Source organism: Paralichthys olivaceus, chromosome 8 (assembly GCF_024713975.1).
Source record: "Paralichthys olivaceus isolate ysfri-2021 chromosome 8, ASM2471397v2, whole genome shotgun sequence".
Lineage (NCBI taxonomy): Eukaryota > Metazoa > Chordata > Actinopteri > Pleuronectiformes > Paralichthyidae > Paralichthys > Paralichthys olivaceus.
The window spans coordinates 10,276,137-10,297,544 of record NC_091100.1 but is presented as its reverse complement, the minus strand read 5'-3'; the positions used below and the strand labels follow the sequence as shown (position 1 = coordinate 10,297,544).

Below are 21,408 nucleotides of genomic sequence, written 5' to 3'. Positions count from 1 at the left end.
ACTAAACACTTTTGCTCAGTATTTTTTTCCTTATTGAAATTTCACTGCTACAAGCCACAGCTACATTTAATCAAAAGATCATAAGCACATAATGTCCTCTGTAAACACTCATGACACAGGATCGACTGCTGCAATAAAGCAACATTTAGCAGAATACATCAGTACTCACCACGGCAGAGCTATGAAAACCTTCTTACAGTTAGAAATGTGTGATATAGAATTTTAAGGATTTATTGAAAGTACCAAAATAATTTTCATTTTAGCAGTTTGTTTGAAGGACAATTCAGGTTATTTTCAACCTGAGGTCAAAAATATGCAGTGAAGGCTCAGGTTGAAATCAACGAATTACCCTTGAAAGAAAAAGCAAAGAATATTTCATAGTCATCACTTGAAAAAGTGAGGCACACACTGTTCTGTACATTCAGACAAAACTTGTACACTTGAACACATCAACACATACAAAATATTGAACCAACTTCAGTAAAAATAAGTCTACAGTTTAAATTACATGACACTATAATGCACAACAACGTTTTTGTCTTCACATTCTTTAGTAAATACTTTCATGAAGTCTTCAAACAAAAGTTGGAAAGAACTAAAACATTTTAAATCTCTATGATTTTGATTTTTGGTGGATAAGATTCAAGCTTGAATTTTTTTTTTTAATGACATGACAAAATGAAAGTCATTTGTTAATCAAAATGTATAATAAGATCCTATCACTAACTATCAAAACTATTTAGCTTTTACTGCTACTGGCAACCACATTAGTTTAAAAAACATATCACAGAATCTTTTGATAAGGTCACGAAAGTTAATATATTATTTCCCAGCATTGAAAAAAAAGAGATCTCACAAACATGATACATTTTTTTCACCCTTGTTATTGGTCATGTCTGTGTTGCTGCGTCAGATTTTAGCTACAATCTATAAAATCCTTCCTGTCACATTTTTTCCACGGTTGTATTGTAAACCCAGCTGGACACAGGCTGCATTATTGCTTGGGTCTTTTTTCGGCACATAGGCCTCAATTTCAACAATGGATCCAAATAGTCTAAAGCCCATTGTATGTCAGTCATGTCCAGACTGTACCAGGCATGTGGCTCCAAAAAGTTCTATTTTGTCTTTTATTTAATCATAGGTGTGTTTTTTGAAAACTTGAATAAATCACTCAGAGTGCCATCGCTCCCAGGTTTGCTTGCACATTGGTGGACAGCTATTATGCAATAACCTGATGGTAAGAAAAAACACTTCTCTGCAAGAAGTTTAATTTTGTACACACGTGTATGCACATATTTAAATCTTTAATATGTGGAAAATTAAATAAATGCCCTTGCAATACTGTGCCACTGACGTCCGACTAAAGTTTGGTTGGTCACCAACACCTAACTAATGAGCACGTGCTCATGGACGCTCAGAGGTGATTCTCTATCGAAACAACATGGATGTGACTATTCCACTGTGTCAGTCTGAAACTAGCAAGGTCACTTTCATTATGCTTGGCTCAGTTTTGCACTGGGTGCAAAATAAGACCCAGGATGTGCAGTCACACAAGGAGCTGATACAACCCAGGATTAACAGCACTATGAAAACTAAAGCCAACAACAGTAGCCAACAATGTCCTACTCGTGTACTCATGTATTGTATTTAAAAGTACATTACAAAACACTAGAACAAACATTAAGAACATTTCACTGCACAGGTACCTTTATTTTTTATCCTTCACTTAGATGAAATGTCAAAATTGATGGACACTGCTCCACTAGTTGGTTAATTTGCTTTTCAATCATCTAATTCTCCAGCAACCGGTTCCTTCATGCTACAAATGTACATTGGATTTCGCCTCTGGCTCGTCACCAGTTTTTCAGGAAAAACGTTCTTTCCTACAGTTACGTAACCAAAAGCCAAACCCTATTTCAATACATTCAGAGAAACTCAGACAGCAACATGGTGTATGGTGCAAAACTTCTCAGGGTGAACCAGACGCAGAGTGCATCCTCTGAATGAAATAATGAGTGAGTACTTACAGGTGGAAATGAAAACAATTGTGCACTTACATAATTACAATCGCTGTGACGTACATGTCGTTTCAGATTATGCCCTTTTACATTCCAGCATGTATAGAGTCAAAGCAGAACAAATTAATGTCATCATCTATCGACGAAATCTTGTGATTGAAGTGCGCTGACTACATTAAAATACTAATTGCAATCAAAGCTAAATGATGAATTTATTAAGACAGAAAAAGCCCTGATGGGATAAGAGGAATACTTGAATATGTAGCTTAAAGGGAAAGCACCTGAAATACCCTGTTCAAAGTCGAGTGTGTTGTTAAGGCTGCTCCTGAGTGTGGACAGATAATGAGACGACCTGTGGGCACAGACATGGAGCGAGCCCTAATCCCACCTCAGAACACCACCACCCCCGCACACACACTAATCCCAGTCACTAGCATTCATTGTGTCTTCGTCTCTGGTTTGTTGACCTGCTCACCTCTCTGCAGATATCATTCATACAAAATATTATATTACTATAGACTATATTATAGTATATTTACATAAAGTGGAGCAATTCTGATTTTCCATACGTATTTAAATGGCTTTACTTATTTCAAGTTAATTTGACTATATTCAACATACTGTACAACTGTACAATGTCGGGGAAAGGTGATTAAACAGGGTAAAATAGATAATGGGTTACGCACATATAAGGAGATTTTTAATATTAAAGGATGATGGGTGAAAATGAAAAGATAATGAAAGTAGAGCTGCTTTCAGACATGCATCAAACACCGGATTTCCTCCTGGAATTGTCCAAAGGGGCTGCATGTGACAACGCAATTGTTTGAATCAGTTTCTAATGACATTTTCCAGAGTTTCTCCCCGGCCCCCAAGTAACAACTCCAGAGAGTGTACCCATGTGAGAATACAACAGGAAATTGCCTTGAACATTTCCAGCAAGCGAGTGCGCAGGCGTGTTGATGACATTTGTAACATACAATGGATGCAAGAAAAACATCACCAAAACAAAATAATAATAATAACACAAATATCTCAGGCAGAGAAAGAGGAGCCGTACACGTAGGAAATGACGAAGATATCAACTTGCAAAGACATGAGTGCAAGATTTGCTGTTTGTGTGCTGCAAACCAAAAACGGGGGGATTTCCACAGCAGAATATATACGTCATGTCCTGACTCCTTTATGCTTTCTTCTTATGTAAAAGGGAATAGCCAGAGAAGTCTGGGCCCAATTGCTGAACATTTTCTGGAGTGTCTGAAAACAGCTTAGTCAAAGTCACTTAAAACAGAGGCTTTAAGAACCACAAGCCCTGAGACCCCTGGGCCTGTTCTGTAATCCATGCATGAGTGTATATTGTATAAACCATGAATCAATAATCTTCATATCCATATACTAATTTGCTGCATGTTAAAATAATCACGTCAACCTTGATAAAATGCTAAGCAATAACCACATGCACTGTTTGTATGTACAATGTATGATTGTACATATGTATATTTTGTAAATGCACGTGTGTGTGTGTGTGTGTGTGTGTGTGTGTGTGTGTGCAATGTCACGTCTATGGACAAGCTCCTCAAGAGAACTCCTCGGGTTGGGCGCCTGGAGGACCTCCATTTTGTGTTTTCCCACTGTCGCTGTTCCCTCCGATGATCTCTGTGTGGCGAGACGTGATGTAGCTCCTCTTCCTCGTGGACAGAGAGTGCTTCCGCCCAGAGCCACCACCGGGGCCGGCGTCACCTTCAGCGGGGTCGTAAACAACCACCATGGTGGTATCCATTCGCGACAGCGTGTACATGCTGCTCTGGCGTGTCGGGTGCAGCCGGGTCGAGCGCAGTTCCAGCTCATCGTAGCTGGACACCTTGATGAAGGGGCACCAACGAAACGCTCGCTTGAAGCCCGCTCGAAACCTGGAGGGAGGCAAATGTTGCAAGGTTTCTTTTCTTAGAGGCATAATACACCGAATACTGTACTGTGCCCTATAAGAGATTGCAATCAGATGAGCTTAAGCTGGGAAAACACTGTTACAATGTACATCTGAATGGTTTGCACTGATGAAAAGAGGTCAATGGGTGTGGGGGTGCAGTATTTACAGTGAGAGTACTCCACAGTTAACTGGAGGTTAACTGTATTGAAGTTATTTTCCATTAAACATCCCACATGATTGAGAGAAGTAAGGTCACAGCCATTCAGTTATACTGCATATCCAAAAGCATTCTTAAATACAACTTCTCTACATTTTTCAAAAGCATTTCACCATTTAAAAGACAACACATTTGGTCTAATGGATCAAAAGAGAATGGAGGACACAAATAAAGTATTTATTTAGTACATGAGTGAAAATCAGAGGGACACATGGAGTGACTGCAACAAAACAACATAATGAAACATTATTTACCTACAAAACCTGATTGGTTTTCCTTTGCCATCTCATTTATTCTGATTTTTGTTCATGCTTGACTTAAAAGCACCATGGAGGGTTTCTCTTTACTATTAGAAGATAATGATGAGCTCTGAACAAAAATAGAAACTACAGCCTTAACGATATGGATGGGGCTAAAGGCGGATACGGATATTAGGGGGTAGAATATATTTTCAAATGCAATGATTCCAAAGATGTCATCATCAAACCCTTATGACAAAGAAATGTAATTGAGGCTTGATATTTTACAGTTTAAACCTTTATTCTAAATAACGCTGAATAAAAACACATGACCTGAATTAAGAAAGTAAAAACATAATTTTCTTGCATAGAATAAATTGACATCTTTTCTGTGTTTATTCTGTATATTATTTTTTCATATTGATGCATATTGGCAAAAATAAAAGCACATACAGATAGCCGACTCTCGTCTCTCATCAGCTGTGGCATCTTGTTGTTTGCTCAAACGTGGGCTTTTATTGTTCCCAGTTGAAGGATTGTCAGGATCCTATTTGCTAATTACAGACATGCTATTGTAGCCACGTCTGTTTCAAGAAACATTCAGGCTATTTTTTATTGTTTTCTACTTGTTCAAAATACAAAAAAATACAAATAAGTCTTATGTTAAAACTTATTTGATAATAGAAGTAATTCAACTTTTGATTTTTCAGTCAGTAACAGTGTTGAAGTGGAGCTGTCCTACTGTCTGTAACCCTTTGCTTTTATAAGTTTGTCAACTCAACCCGGTCGGGACCCACCTGCTGTTGAGGCAGCAGTAGATGATGGGGTTGTACATGGTGGAGCTCATCGCCAGCCACAGCACCGACAGGTAAACCTGCTGGATGTTCTTCCACTTGCTCAGACGCTTGTTGAGACCCGTCACGATGAAGTAGACATGATAGGGCAACCAGCAGAGGGCAAAGGTCACCACCACAATGATCATCATCTTCACCACCTGCAAGACAGTGAGAGAGAGAACGAGTTAGGAGACGAGCGGTGTCCATGGAAACGGAGTGAGGGATGTCAGTGTGTAAGCTGGTAAAACCTTTATGGGAAAACCAAATCACTGACTACCCTCTGTCACTGTCTCAGGGAATGTGGTGCATGTAATGTCAGTGATTTCCTGAATTACAGTATTTTAGTTGCACCTGTATCTGGATGAATATGTGTGTGTGTTCCAGTTTTACTCATGTTCTTTTGACTTTTCTTCCTTATGGAGACAATAGGAAGTCTCCAGAACGTAAATTGTTAAGTTCTACTTCTAGGTTTGGCCCGGATGACATATGAAAACTTTACCATATAAAACACATTGAAGAACAACAGAAACAATATTACTAAAATCAACCATGAACACTGCTTTTATTAGGATTTATTTTGCAGTTTTTGTACAACTGATCAATCTTTCAGTGAAACAGTCCGTTTTTTTAATCGGACGTGAACTGAATAAACCGCTGTGGCTTCTCTCTGGGTGGTAGCTGGGAACACCATCTATTAAACTGTGTGACTCCTCAGAGACTGGAGGGTTATTCTCCCAGAGACAAAACAGACATCAATGCGTCCTTGCTGAAATATAAACAGAAATCCTGACGTTTACCACATTACATGTACCACGCTGTATACTTTGCTAGGTGGCTGCTAAACAGTGCTGAAGCTCTCAGCCAGTATTTTCTCTGTTAGATTACGCAGGAAGGCTGTTTCTCTAAAGACATGATGGGGGTTTGAAAGTGGCTCAATTGAGTAAGTGAATGCCGTAAACGCTAAAAATTGGTGTGAGTGCAGTGTAAATGTTTCTGTCGCAGGTGACGTACACTTTTACAGCTCCAACAGACTATTACAGCATTCAGGAGGAGAATGCTCAAAAAGGAATGTGAAGGGTCTGATGCACTTATTCAGAATGATATGTCAGTCAAATCAGACTCTGGCTCTGTAACAGTGAAACCTGATTTTTAAATCTGCAAGTCTGTGGACTGGGATTCAAAAGTACCCGTCCAAATCCCTGCATGCAAACAATTGTAATGTCAAGTGGTAATCAACAGATTTTGTTATATTTTTATCACGAGAATAGCTTATATCTTCTATTCCAGCTATTCAACAAAACTGACAATATGTTATTCCAACTGTCAATACCTTTCTAACTTGCCTGGGTAAAAATTAAATACTTTCATTTAAAAAAAAAAGAATACAATAAAATATTTGATCACTATAGTTTTAGAAAACTACATTGCAGACTGTTTAAACACACAGATGTTCTAGCAGGTGTTTATGTAGCATAATGGTGCATGTTGTCATGATAATGAAATGTCATCTACTTCAACATGTAAATGATTTCAGACATGTTTTGGACAGTGGAGCTCTGGGAAACAGACCACACAGGTAATTGGTGTTGGATAATTCACGGGACAGACTGAAGCTAAAGTCATGTTTCTTGTTTATTCACTTTTTCATACGTTGTCCATCATTTGGAGGAATCAAGTTCTTCACTAAACTAAATAACCTGAGGGTAGAAACCACATTAGCTCTTGTGTCTTGTTTTAACTGTTCACATTTGATCTACCAGAGAACTCAATACAATCCATTTAATTTAAGATATATACACGATATTTTGTATGAGGCTGGATTCTCAAACATTCGAAGTACGTGTCGGCTTTACCACAGTCCGCACAGGAAACCTATTGTTTTGACATGTATGTACTTTACATCCCATTATAAAAGTAGTGAACTAATTCCATGTGTTTTAAACAGTCCAGTAGAGGAAAAAAAAAAGTAGGCATGTATTGTATTTCTTTGAGATCTTCAAACCAAGCTAGCAGCACCTTAAATATGATAAATTATTCATCGGCAGGAAAAAATACATGTAGCATTCCTCAAGTATTTTACTATAAAATCAAATACATAAGCGTAAAGGTTTAGGGTGTGATGAAAACATCTAATCCACAGTCTCTTCCTCGTAGATGAGCTCATTAGAGTTTTATATAAACATGATTTTACCATCTCTACGACTATGATGAAATCTGAAGTGATATTGAAATGTAAAAAAAACTCCAGCCATTTTTTTCATCTTAGAGGATAAGAAGAATGTCAGAACACACATTTTTAATGAATAAAGAAAATGTCATGCATCTAGTATAAAAAACTCACATGAATGACAATATGCAAGTAAACAGAGATTATTAATGGAGCTAATGAGACGTTTTATGATGTGGAATGTGAGGCTGTGGGAATGTTGTCTAATGAGGAGAGTATCAGGCCACAAATGTTGTGTGAAGCCTAATTCCCTTTATCTGTTTAAATGAAACTGGGTTTTAAAATGCACTGATCACTGATCTCATAATGGTCTGACCATACAAGCTCGGGAATGTTTTCAGATGGAACAAAACATGAACATTTTCATTGTTTTCAAGAGATAAAACTGCATAAATAATACAAACCTGTGAGAGCCAGTGGGACATTAATTAATTAATCATCACTAAACTAAATCTTAAGTGATGATTATATAAATAATCATAATCATGTATTCATGTATGTGTGTCTTAGAGTACCATTGCAGTGTGTATTGATTTACAAATATGATGCTTTGTTAAAAATAACACAATAATTAAGAATTATTATTAATGATTAAAAAACCTATAATGTCGTCTTCTGTCTGCAGAAGTGAAAAAAAAGGCAACACCCAATTCATTTGCACAAACACGTCAGTGCTCATCGTGCTCTCGAGTGTGCGTGGATTTTTTTTCCTGATTAATGAGAATAAATTACAAAAACGACATTGGTAAATGTAAGAATCATTGAGAAAGCTGCAGAACTGGGTTTCTTGGTAATTTATTCTGAGGGATATTTGGTAAATTGAGGAAAAGAGGAAGAAGAACTATGTATGGGGCTAACCAACCACTAAACGACACTTAACTTAAGAAAATAGTGAAAAGGAGTAGGAAACAAAAATATACTTCTCACCTTAAGAGTTCGATGAGACAATGAACATCACTCTCATGTGTTATTTATATTATAGCTCCCCACTCCCTGCTGTATGAGTGGGTCTACATCTAGACACCAAACATTTTTATTATGCTGGATATATTCTACAACACTTGTCCATATTAGCTGACCAAGGAAATAAACAAGATATGTGAATATATATATTGATTACTGAGCATTTGAGACGCTGTTCGGGTGTTATTTACACATAGCAATGAGACGCTGTCCCCCGTCAAAGCAGGACAGAAAAAAAGCCAATTCCTTTACATTCAAAACAACTCCTTTAAATCACTCCAGCTAACATTATTTGGAGACAAAACAGAACATTCAAAGAATTTGAACCAAACCACGAGTCATCAGTCAAAGTCATTTAACTCCCCAGCAGGAGAGGATTCTGTTCAGCTTTAACTCTGCGTGATAAAATGCAGAGAACTTTTCTGTCTGTTTTTTTCTTTTTTTTCAAAAGACTAGTAAGGTTTTACTTCTTTTTAGAGCAAGGATTTTGAATCCTTGAATGCAAAGAATGAGTCTCTAAATCCCGACAGCTGCTCCGTGTTGAGAATCTACCACATGCCGAACATGAATGAGTTAGTCTGAGTAAATTCCATTTATTTTAACAAGATGGTTTTTTAAGCCTAAGGTAGTTATTTCAAAATATAACAGGATGGCAGCAGGCAAGCGGATGAGCGAAGGCTGTGATAGAACATCTCTGAAACACAAACAAGCCGCAGAAAACACTTTGTACTAACTCACTGTATCTGGCAGAAAAAAGTCAATCAACACTGTGTTTTACATATAAATCAAAGTGAGCAGTGGGAAACAAATGGAAGTGGATGAGGAAAACCTATTAGCTCAACGCTTATTGGCTTTTGAAAGAACCGTAATGAAACTCACATGCTAATGAGCTTTTTGTCGTATACAAAATGGATATTGAGTTTGATTTTAAAACCAGAACAGTCTTGGGGGTGCCCCGGCACTAGATTTATGTTCCTCCATTAATCCCATAAATGACTTCTCATTAGTTAGCTCCGAGCCCCGATGAGTTCTATCAACAATTCATCATTTGACATAATAAAGACAAAAAAAAAAAAAACAGAACCAAAACAAAGTGCAGAGAGTGCCTAAACTTTACCATACAAAAAACTAATAAGCACTCTTCTGCAAGCTGGGATCTTTTGGTAGAGACAGGGGTTTCAAGATAATTTGGGGGCCCTTGGCAAAAGAGACCTGGGGGGCCCTAATTGTCATTGGTGTGGATATATACAGCGATTCTTTGCTCCTTTGAGTCAGTGGTTATGTGCCGTTTTAAGAAAGAAAGGAAGATCCAACCTTCGTCAGGGATTGAAAATGTTTTGCTTTGCACAGAAGAGCAGTGGAGGTAACGCGACTGTGGTCACACTATAAGGACACCATTTACTCTCAAAGGAAATCAATTTCTATTCTATCATAGAGTGGCACTTTGACTGACCCTTAAAACCGTTTCAGTTGTGATTTCCATTATGGCAGAAGGCCGAGCTCCTGCCTGTGCAAATCTAAGCTTGTCTCGCAGACACCTCTATTGACATCTGTCCAGTTGGGATTAGAGCAGAGACATTATTGCTGGAGGTTGGCAGGACACACACACACACACAGGCTCAACACCTAATTTCTGTAAAAATTTGATTTTGCAGAGATAATCCATCCCAATCCACACACGCACACGCACGCACACACACACGCACGCACGCACACACGATTAACTTACTGGAGACCTATTCTAACCGTAATCGTAGTTACGACTTGCCTAACGCTAACCCAAACCTAAACTCTAACCTAAGAACATGTCGTCACCTAAAAATGTAATTATTTATATTATTGAATTGATCAATATTGATATTGTTGAAACAAGAGGACAGTTTGGTCAAACCGTGGCTGATTGTAATAGGTTAACAGTGATGATTTATAAACAAGAACAAAACTGACACAGCCAGTGAAGGCAAGCTAAGATATATAATAGCATGTTAACACGCCACAATGAGACATCCTAAGGTGCAGAATATCTGTTGATATCTGATGATTTTTATGTCAAAACAAGAAAACTCACATGTGAGGAGCATGTTCACAGAGCACCAGTACTCTGTCTGAGTTCAGGTGCAGTACTGAGTTGTAGTTCAGTCTTTAGAAGCACTCAAAGAGAAATACTGTTACTCACATCAGCATGTAGGGAAATAGACTTGGAGCACAAACAAAGGTCGTATCAATGGGGACATACGTCTGTATAATGTGCGTCGTTACGCAGCCTTGGTAAACAGCTGTATTGATTAAAATAGAAGCAGATCGGTTCCATCTGACCTGCAAAAAATCACTGCAGTTTATCCTCCACTGTTTTGTTTTGGCAGCTGAGTTTTTGTGCAGTGAACTGAAAACAAATAAGAGACACAAATTATTTATTTCATAAATTGAGAAAAAAAACTAATAGAAATATATTCTGTGATATGTCTGTCACAGTTCTTTTGACTCCTGTGGAGGCTGTCAAGTTGATTTCCTACTACCTCCCCCCACTGATTTTAACTTTTGTATTTATTTAGTATTTTGTATCCCAGTATTTCTGGGATACAGTTAAAACATTAGGTTTTGAACCAGCTACTCCCATGATGCTTGGTAGTGTTGCCCTGGGCTGTGCTCTTTTCTGTAACCTGTTCTGACCAGAGCATGCGAGCACTCAACTCTCCACCTGCATGACATTCATCCCCAGGACAAAGACACTGCATGATGCAACCAGAACACAACACACTCAAACACACATATACACAAAATGTAAACTACTTTTTATATATAGGCACTAAAATATAGAATATAACACTGAAAACAAAAAGCACAACAACCTGGGTTCTCCTGTGCACAAAGAGCAGCACACAAACACACACATATTCACCTATTGATCTGTGGATCCCACCTCCCCAAAGATTCATTTTCCGGCTGGAAGACTCAGAAATAATGACCCGAGGCATGTGAAGCTGATACTGATGCTCAGGACAGGGTGAGCGCAAGCAGAGACAAGAGAAAGAAACGTGGACCCTGCGTTCAGGCTACTCTGGAGCATTCTGCAATTGTGGAGCACTCACAAAGTTACATGATGAGATTAGTATTTTTTCCAAAGAAGATATGTAGTGAAATGGACATGATGTCAAAGCAGAGTTCTGTCTGAGGTCTTTGCTTGTGTCTGACTGCTCATATTTTTATGATTTTTAGTGATGTAGAAAACTTCCTTGTAGTTTTTGACCCCTCACTGGTTGTATACAGAGACTCCGGATACAATCTGTTTATTGAAAAATGCTTCACTTTCTCACTTGTTTAAATCAGACAAGTGTTCTTTCAATTGTTTCTTTGGTATTGACTTCATTAAGCATTTGACATTTGGTTATTTTTTCTTATTATGGTGATGTTGTGGCTTTTGAATGGTTTATGGGGTTTATAAACAGTATGTTGTATCAGTCTGGTGTTTATTGCTAAGTTCATTCATCACATAGTTTACCAAACAGGGGGAGATGTACGAGAGCAGTCGCTTCTGGGGATGCAAGAGGTGGTATGACTGAGTAGATGTGCAGCTCATTTAAAAAACTAGAAAATGTAATTCGGTTCAATAAACTAAACCACTCTCGTAGATATCAGTCCCCTCCGTATGGTTTTTTTTCATTCTGATGCATGAATTATTCATGGATGAAAATGCATGAAAAAAATATATATTATCAACCAACCAACAAACAAATGGACAGGGGTGATAACTTCATTGGTGGAGGTATAATTAAAATAAAATCAAAAATATTTCATCTTGTTCCCTAAAAAATTACAATGGCTGCTTGAGGTTGCAATAAAAGATAAATTAATCTAAGAGAAGATTTCTTGTGCATGCCTCCAAAGCTATGTGCACGATTCCAACCTTATATATATATATCTATATCTATAAGAGTCCTTTGATTGAAATAGAATGTAAATATGGGTTGCAATAGTATGCTAGTATCTTATGCGGTTGTTTTTTTAGATGAAGACAGTGCCATAAATAACCAGCTACCAAAGGCTGTAACACCTTAACATAACAGTGTATAACTGTGCAATGAAAGAAGTTACAGTACTAAAATATGTTGAAAATGTCAAGTATTAGTGATTAATAGATAATTAACAGTCAATTATTATTTTGAATTAACACATTTGGATAACGATGGAAAGAGTCAGTGAAAGTATCATCTAATAGGGTTGTAGGAGTATGAAAGACAAACAGTATGGAGCTGCTGATGTTTCTAACATAAGACAGTCAATAATATTTCCAAAAATATACAGTACAGTACAGCTGTTTTCAGAGTTTCCCCTGACTTTGCCTTTCACACATGCACAACACAGCGGGAGGTTCTCTGCACAGACGCATTCACAACAGCAGCAAATCCTCAGCGTTATTCAGGTGAGAGGTGCAGCAGCCGGGTGCAGCAGTCAGAGGAAGGAAGTGACACATTAACTCCGCTGAGGGGATCACATTATCATGTTTACATCACCCCAACACCATCGTCAGCTCTCATCACCACATGTTAGAAGCACTCGCTCACGGTGAATCCAGCGGGGGGATCCCTCCGCTGTGTTCACACATTGACTTCTCCGGACTTTCTACAGACTTAAAACTAGGAGGCCAGGCAGAGAAAGTCCACAAAAACTGTGAAGTATCTCACTCGGACATTTGCGTTCACACATGCACCTCCTCTGGAGAAAATATGGAGGAACTGCAGAGTCCAGTGAATGTCTGAAAGCAGCTATAGAGATCCCACATCAAATAAAACATCTGTTTTGATTACCTGAACCTGGATTAGATTTTTATTTGCCAGTGATGCTGAATTATTTGCCATGATTTATTTATCATTATTGTCTTTTTTTTGTATTTTCAATCTGCTACAAAAAGTGTGTTTCTCTCATTTATCCATTCATCACAGTGCCAGAACACATTGTCTTGAATAAGTTCCAGACTCCTGAGACATAAAGGCCGTGGGTTCAGATGTTTCGACAAACAACGCCTCAAGACACGGTTGGTTTTCAGAGCTCCAGCCTGTCGGGACGCATGGACAAGCAGCTGACTGAAGACAAGTGACAACCTCAAAGGTTGAGTGGAATCAAGGTTTCCTCTGCTGAAATGTTCTTGGTGCAGCGCGTCTCACGTTCGACAAACAAATTACCATTAACAGAGACAGAGGCTGAAATCCTAAAGGTAAACTGGGAAATTGTTCCATGCTGACAGACGCTTTTGATCAAGGACATTAAATCCACCCAAAGATCTTTTTTTTACTTCAAAGGTCAATCAGTGGCACATCAGCATCATCTTCCTTAAAATTTCTCGGATCATGGGAAGATTAAGTGAGCTGATAATTACGTGTAGCTGCTCACGGGTAGAAAACGATTCCCCTGTTGTTTGACCTTTGGCGTTCAAAGACCCACATGTTCACAGTTAGTAATTGGACTGCCCTGAGTCACATCTGCATCCTCAAAGGTATGGATTTCTATTTCCACCTGGAGTGCTCTTACCTTCCTTTTAGCCCGAAGCTGACCATGATAGTTATCACACGAGTCTCCTGGGATCTCCCCTCCCCACAGCGTCACCCCCACGATGGTGTAAGTGATGCCCATCACCACTAAAGGCAGCAGGTAGACCAGAACTGTCACTATGATGTGATACCTGGGAAGAAGAAGGAGGAAGAGGAGAGTCAGTGTTTAGGAAATATTTACACTATGATATTTCCTTACACAGATTTGATCTTCTGTTTTGAGCACACATTGTTACCAAGGATGAGGAGGATGATGCTGCACCACACGACACAATGTATGGGGATGAGTTAGAAAAACATGAACTCAAGGTCACTGGGAAAAAATATCATCTGTGAATTTTCCATTGTATACAAGTCATATTCACCTCTATTATAAATGAGAGTAACAGCAAAGTACAGAGTGTGAATTGTTATTGTGAGTCACACACGATTTCCTTTAAGTGGAAATATATAAAAAAAGTACATTTCTTTCCAACTCATTGTTGGCACTGAAATGTAGATTGTATCTCTGAAACAGTAATTAAATTCTAATTAACCTACATGGAGCAATTAAACAAGAGATGTTGGAACAGAAGCTGTGGTAGTTCATGAAAGTGGAATGCTGGTATCAAAGCAAACTGAAAGGTTTCCTGTGTTAATTAAAAAATCCTCACATGAAGGGGTCGTCAGCCATGTGGGGCCAGGCCACGTAGCAGAGCGTCCTGCGAGGCAGAGCTCGGACTCTGGAGAAGTAGCAGAGAGGGAAGGCGAGGACCACGGCCAGACTCCAGATGCAGACGATGACTCCTGTGGTGGCTTTGGCTGAGAGACGAGGCTTCAGAGGGTGGATGATGGCCATGTACCTGCAGGTCAGAGGTCGGGAGGTTAAAAAAAACTCCCCTGACTCAAGAACATCGCAACCATTGCACACTTTTTCTAGCGACCTATACACAATGTCCTCTTTAAAAACATAGGAACAGCGGTGGACTAGTGGTTTGAAAAGAGGCACATCAGAATGGACGGTTTCCTGCTCGAGTCCATGGACTGCACACACCCATTGTGTGTGTGTGTGGGCATGATTGTGGGATAATTAAGTAATCTAAGAAATAAGTAACAAATGTGTTCAAGCCCCTGTGGATTTGTAAAGTGTGTTGATTTCTGTATTTTATTGTTGTATTACCTCCACTAAGAGGTTATGTTTTCACCACTGTCCCTTTGCTTAGTTGTTTATTGGTTGTTGTGTTTGTTAGCAGGATTAAGCAAAAACTGCAGAGCTAGTTTTTTATTAGCACGAAATTCAGGATAAAAGCATAAAACTAGTAAAAGGATGGACCAATAAACAGAATTTCAAAATAAATTAAAATTAAAAAGCAAAATCTTCTGCAACTGATTGAAAAAATATTTCTGTATAATCATTAGAATCTTCTTGCCTCATCTCAGATTTCTCTGAAGAAATCCTGCTGTTCGGTGACTAATTATAATTTTCTGATCTACAAATAAATAACAGATGCAGACAATGCCACTTGTAATTGTCAGTGTCATTCTTAATTTTCTGCAACAATGTCTGTAAAATTCCAATTACACTGGGGTGTTGGATAAATCTGGTGGATAACTCATTTCAAAGAGACAGTGATGACAGTAGATCATACCGGCTCTGATCCTGAACCCATGTGAGGACGCTACATGCCTTTCAATGGCTGAAAACAAAGACTGGACCTTATCCTGTCACCTCAGTGACTGGAACCCTCTGAGGGACAACAACAAAGATCAGACCGTCTATTCACTAATTGGTTGGCTTTTATTCTGAGAGTCACGCTGGCCCTTATAGGTGCCAGCCTGTCAGAGGCACTGGCCTATCAAATTTAAATCAGAGGAGTCCATAGGTGGAATCACAGTTATTTGAGCTTTGCACAACAGTGGCTGATCTACTGGACACATAACCAATGAACAATAACCAGAGCGCAACGCCAGTAAAACACACACACACACATGCGCATCGTCAGCATCCAGGGGGCTCGTTGATAGAGACATTACAGCAACAGAATAATAAATCGTGTCATGTTTTTGTTCCATCTGGGAGTCTGTCATGACTTCAGCTGCACAGGGATGCTCTCCTACAACGTACTGTTTGGAAACCGTGTTACTGTGGTGTGACATTACCAAGTAAACACACAATGTATCACTGCCTGGTGTTCAACTGGCAGAGAAGACTCAAGGCAAGTAGCCAAATATTATGCACATAACTAAATGTCAAGTGTCCTGAGATGAGAGGGAGATGTTTAATGTTCTGCCACCCTCGCTTAACAGTGTCACAAAAATACTTAACAACACTTAACAATAGAGGCATCTAGCCATGCAGATTGTTTGGGTTTGTTACCTTCAACAAAGAGGTTATGTTTTCATCCCTTTCTGTCTGAAAGGTTAAATACAAATTACTGAACAGATTGATTTCGAAACTTTTTGGAAAGCTTAAAGCCCCCCCCCCATCTTTATTCAAAAGCATGGTCTTCAGCTGTAACAGAAGGACTTATCAATGTCACATTCATATTTCATAATTCTGTGACTGTCACCTAAAGCCCTGCACTCACTCAAATAGCCCCTTCTTGTGCCTAGATTTTCTCTTTTCTCTCTGCACAATTTTTTTGCGACAAGTCTGTCAAAATTCCCCAACCAATAGAATGCCAGGTTTAGTGTTGACAAAAGAAATGACTCCCCTCTTGTTGTGGATGAGCTTTACTTGAAATGTACTTGAATAATTAATTATTGATTACTCTAATTTGATTTTAAGGGCCAACAAAATATCTGAGTGCAAGCACACAGTTTGCGCAGGAGCAGAGCAAATTAGATCACAAATTAGGGCCTTTGCCGACCAGTGTAGTTTCCTTCTACATTTTCAATTTTTTGTTTCCAGATTCATATAAAGGACCTGAGTCAAAGTGAATTGTGCCAGATTGAATTAAATTTCCTACTGGCAGTCCTGAAATATCACATTCACAGGAAAGTGAGCTCACTTGATCATAACCTTTGACCTCCAGGCATCAAAGTTTAATCAGTTCATCATTGAGTTCAAATTAAAGATTATACCAAATTTGAAGACATTCCCTCAAGCTGATCATGTTCAAGACAAACATGAACATACTTGGTAACGCCTCTCATTGATTGCTACATTTTTGACACTGCATTGTATTCTACAAGAGGCGCACACATTAAGTTTACACCGTTTGGTCCTTATTAGTTGTATTAATTTGTTTTTCATTGTTGTTGAGTTACCGTGTGTCTGCTCCATCTGTCCTTCTTCCTGGTTTGGCCAAAAGCTGTGACTGAGGGCGGAGCCTGGTTAAATACAGAGGCCTGGTAAATGGACCAGACTAAGTGCTGCATCAGCAAGGGGGATGATGGTGTTTCTTTGTGAGACATATCATTTTCAAATGGTTTGACCAGCCAGCTTGTAGCCCTTTGTCTCCTCGTGAGTGTCGTTGGATTCTTCACAGTATATTTGAGAAGAGTTCTGTTTGGTTGACCTGTTTCAATGGGCCTAGTTTTGGATTTAATTTGCCTGATGTTCGTTCCACCGTTTTTTGGGGGATGAAATAAATCTCATATTTTGAAAAGTAATCCTGTGCTTGTATGTCCTTAATGTTTCAGAGGTGAACGTTCACCTCCAGTTCACTCTCAATCAGCACAAGCAAGGAGGCGAATAAAACATCTGCTTCCTGTGGTCATGTCGATGTCGAAGGATGGCTTTCTGTGGAGGTTCACTTTGGTGAACTGTGACCCAGGATAATTGCTTCACATTCACATATGTGTGACTGTGGCCTTTGGCTGCTCTGTCCTTAACCGACCAACACCGGTGTCAATATAAACAAAAAAAATGCATATGAAATGTTCACATTTGATGTTTTACTGGTTGTGGCCCTAATTAGTGACTCCAGACAGTGACTGAAGCAAAGAGAGTGTCAGGGTGTACGGATGTGACTTCATTCTACACATTCATCATCAGAGCAAGAAAAAAACCTGGCAGTGTGACAAATGAAAAAGTCACAAGGTGCGATACCATGAAAAGCTTTAAGGCTTCACTAGTTACCTTTCACACACACAAAAACACACATACACAAATGCTCTGAAACCTGAGTTTATCTTTTGCTGCAGTGCCCAAAGAAAATGGCACAGGGATTTAGCAGGAAGGACATTCACAGATGATCGCGAACTGTGGCCCCATGACATTTCAAGACATCAGAGCGGAGACAGCAGCACACTGGGGTTACGAAAAGCATGATCTGCATCACGTAGTTCACGGTGATGTTCTGTTTTTCAGCACACACTTGACAGAATGGAAATGACACAGCAAACCAAAAACACAAACGCATAGAAGTTGCTGTGTAGGAGCCAAAATGAGCCAGGCCTGAGGAAACACACTGTTCCCTTTGTGTGTCAAGGAGAAGTACCGGAGGAGGAAAACACCTCTCACAATATTACACACCGTGACACTTGCACACAAGCTACACACACACACACACACACTGTATCTGTGTGTCTACAGCTTCTACGTGATCTTTGTTTTTATTACACTGAGCCTGTGGCCGCTTCCTTCATCAGTCTAATCCCTTTATTCAAACATTATGACGTCTGATGGCTCGGCTGATAGTGATGACTGCATCGCCACATTTACTGGAAAACTTCAGGGGGAGAGAACAGAGAGAGGGATGGAGGGAACAAGGAAAGAAGGAGAGAGAGAAAGAGTCTGGGAAAGCAAAAAGAGATGAATAAGATGAGTGCATGTGACAGAAAGGAAGAGAGTCAGGGAGCATGACAGCATGGAAGGGTGATCTTCTCCTGGGTGTTAGCACACACACAAACGCACACACACACACATGCTCGGTCTCTGCACTGGAAACAACGGCCACAGTCTGTGATTGAGTGGCTGTGAAACATAAAAATAAATGTTTGGCTAAGACCCCACGGAGTGAGAGAGAGCAGTCACCCTGCTATGCAGCCGCCTTCCCCCTATAATAATTCACAGCACAAACAAGTAATTATCCACTCAACCACATGGGGACTGAAATAAATGTTTGCTTAAATCAGCAGGGAGCATAACTCTGATTAAATGATGTGGGGTCACGATCATACACTATATAAAAAAGAATTGAAGAATATATAATTGAAGAATTTCAATTGAACCAATTGAGACCCAAATGCATAAGCTCTTCTGTTTTGAAGCATGAGGGCACAAATGAGTATATCAATTAATGAGATTGTGCAGCTCATTGCAGCGTGGAGAGCATCGTGTCATCAAATGAGACTTAACATGAATCTGAGTTGTTTTTCTTGTTATAAGCACGAGATTCACCACAACTGCTGGTCAAAGGCAGCATAGTCAAGTGGAATAATGGGAAACGAGATGTCAAACAATCATGCATGAAACACTCGAGATGAAAGCGTTTGGGTGAAGAGGATATTTTTACATCCTGTGTAGCTTTAAATGTATTCTGTGCAGCCTGTGCTCGGGATATTTCATTGCTGATTGGATGATTTGATGGTGCACTGGACATATGGGTATATTCTACTCCCTTGGCTGGAGATGCACTTCCATATATACCTCATTATCTTATATTGAGACACACATCAAATCCTTTACATCTTAATATATGATAAATATATTTAAATCGTATCATTCTCACTTTATATTGCATTTATGTCCTGTAGATGTGGCTTATTCTATTGGTGTTGAGCATTCATATGTATTTTCTATCTGGTGTTGAATGTTTTTTTAATGCAAAGCACGTTAAAGGTACAGTGTGTAGAACTTTGTGATATTTAGTGTTGAAATTGCATGTTGCAGCTGAACACCCCTCACCTGACTCTCTCCTTCCAAACATGAAAAAGAACCTGTGGTAGCCTTTAATTGTCATAAAAACTCAAAAGGTGTTTAGTTTGTCCAGTCTGGACTGATGTAAAAAACATGGCAGGACCCCCTCGATGTAAATATAAAATATTTAAATATAAAGTATTTAAATATAAAGGGCCTTTTCTGGGGTAAAGGAAACTACAAATCATACAATTTAAATGAAACGAACTAGTAAAAACATCATGAGAATTTTTCTATACATTTCTGCCAATAGTTCCCTTTCACCTAGATCTTACACACTGGACCTTTAAGTCTATACCACTGTATGAAATGTGTTGCACAAATTTAAAAGGGTTGATTGATTAATTACTGTGGACTATGATACTTTATAGAGAGATTAGAGAGAGAGAGAGAGAGAGAGAGAGAGCATCAGTCATTCATGAAATACTGTGCCTCCATCTCACCTGTCCACAGATATCGCGGTCATGGAGTAGATGCTGGCGAACACGGACGTGACGGGGAAGAAGTTGTGGAATTTGCAGTACGCCTCTCCAAAGTACCACTCCCCGTGCGCCGCGTAGATGAAGTTTATCAAAGTGTTGAACGCGGCCATGGACGCGTCCGAAAACGCCAAGTTGAGCAGAAAGTAGTTGGTCACCGTCCTCATGCGTTTGTGCGCCAGGATGATCCAAATCACGATCAGGTTCCCGAACACCGCCACCGCCAGCACCACGCTGTAGGCGATGGACCAGAGCGCGACGCGCCACGGGGGCTGCACGTACGGGTTAGTGATGGTGATGTTGATGTTGGATCCGTTGTGTGGAGCCGCCATCCTCTCCTCTCCTCTGAATGCTTGTATTACTCTGATCTACCTAATGGGGCGCGGAGCTGTGTGTAGTGCAATAGGGTTTGCGTACCAGGCACCATAGCGCGCAAAGCATCACCACTCTCGAAAAGCAGACATCTCCCCACAGAGGTTCCAGCAGTGTCGTCTCCAAACGTCCCAAAGTAACACAAGTGAAACGCAGTGACAGTGAAAACCTTAAGTGTCCCTCAGTGCCTGTTGAATGTGTGTGAGCGCACAGCCTCTCCTCCAGCAGCAGCAGCAGCGGGCAGGGCGCAGTGCGCACTCAGTGACGCACAAGTGGCACAAATGGTGAAAGAGATTGATTGATAGTTGTAGCTGCTGTTTTAAACTTCATGAATAACAGATGGGCCAAGCTCTCTCTCTCTCTCTCTGTATGATATAATCCTTTTAGTGCACATATACCTTGTATATACCTTTCTCTTCCCTGACCCCTCAGATGATCTGCAGCATGTCACAAACAGGATATTGGAATATTGCAGAAAATGTGTCTGTGCAATTCCAATTATGCAGAATTACTATATGTTGCTGACTCCAATATGCTGTACAATTTATCATCCTTATAATTAAACAACATTTTTGTACATGCAGTTATTACCTGGCTTGTATAGGCCTGCATGTCAATGTGGAACGTTTCATAAAGTTTTGTACCTCATATATATTTTTAGGGGAGGCTGTGTCAATTCAGTGGTCACATCCTTCAGAGACTGCAGATCGATTGCGTCTCAGCGGCTCAGCTCTCCCTT

At 39.6% G+C, this 21,408-nt stretch overlaps 1 protein-coding gene across 1 annotated transcript; it reads right to left on the bottom strand.

The window, feature by feature from the left end:
• Positions 1–1,270: 1,270 nt before the first annotated feature.
• On the bottom strand, positions 1,271–20,926 carry tacr3a (tachykinin receptor 3a). The gene is made up of 5 exons (XM_020100294.2): positions 20,262–20,926; positions 14,627–14,815; positions 13,954–14,104; positions 5,199–5,395; positions 1,271–3,928 (listed from the first exon to the last, which is right to left on the bottom strand). Exons 1-5 carry the CDS (start codon positions 20,627–20,629, stop codon positions 3,595–3,597), a joined length of 1,239 nt encoding a protein of 412 aa, XP_019955853.1. The 5' UTR covers positions 20,630–20,926; the 3' UTR covers positions 1,271–3,594.
• Between the last annotated feature and the right edge of the window lie 482 nt (positions 20,927–21,408).

What these genes read in the sequence shown, in the direction of transcription:
- tacr3a (XM_020100294.2), bottom strand. Translation starts at nt 20,629, where the DNA reads ATGGCGGCTCCACACAACGGATCCAACATCAACATCACCATCACTAAC. An exon ending in ATGGCTGACGACCCCTTCAT is followed by an intron (nt 14,105 to 14,626) that starts GTGAGGATTTTT and finishes TCTTCTTCCCAG; the next exon opens with GTATCACATCATAGTGACAG. An exon ending in TACTGCTGCCTCAACAGCAG is followed by an intron (nt 3,929 to 5,198) that starts GTGGGTCCCGAC and finishes GCCTCCCTCCAG; the next exon opens with GTTTCGAGCGGGCTTCAAGC.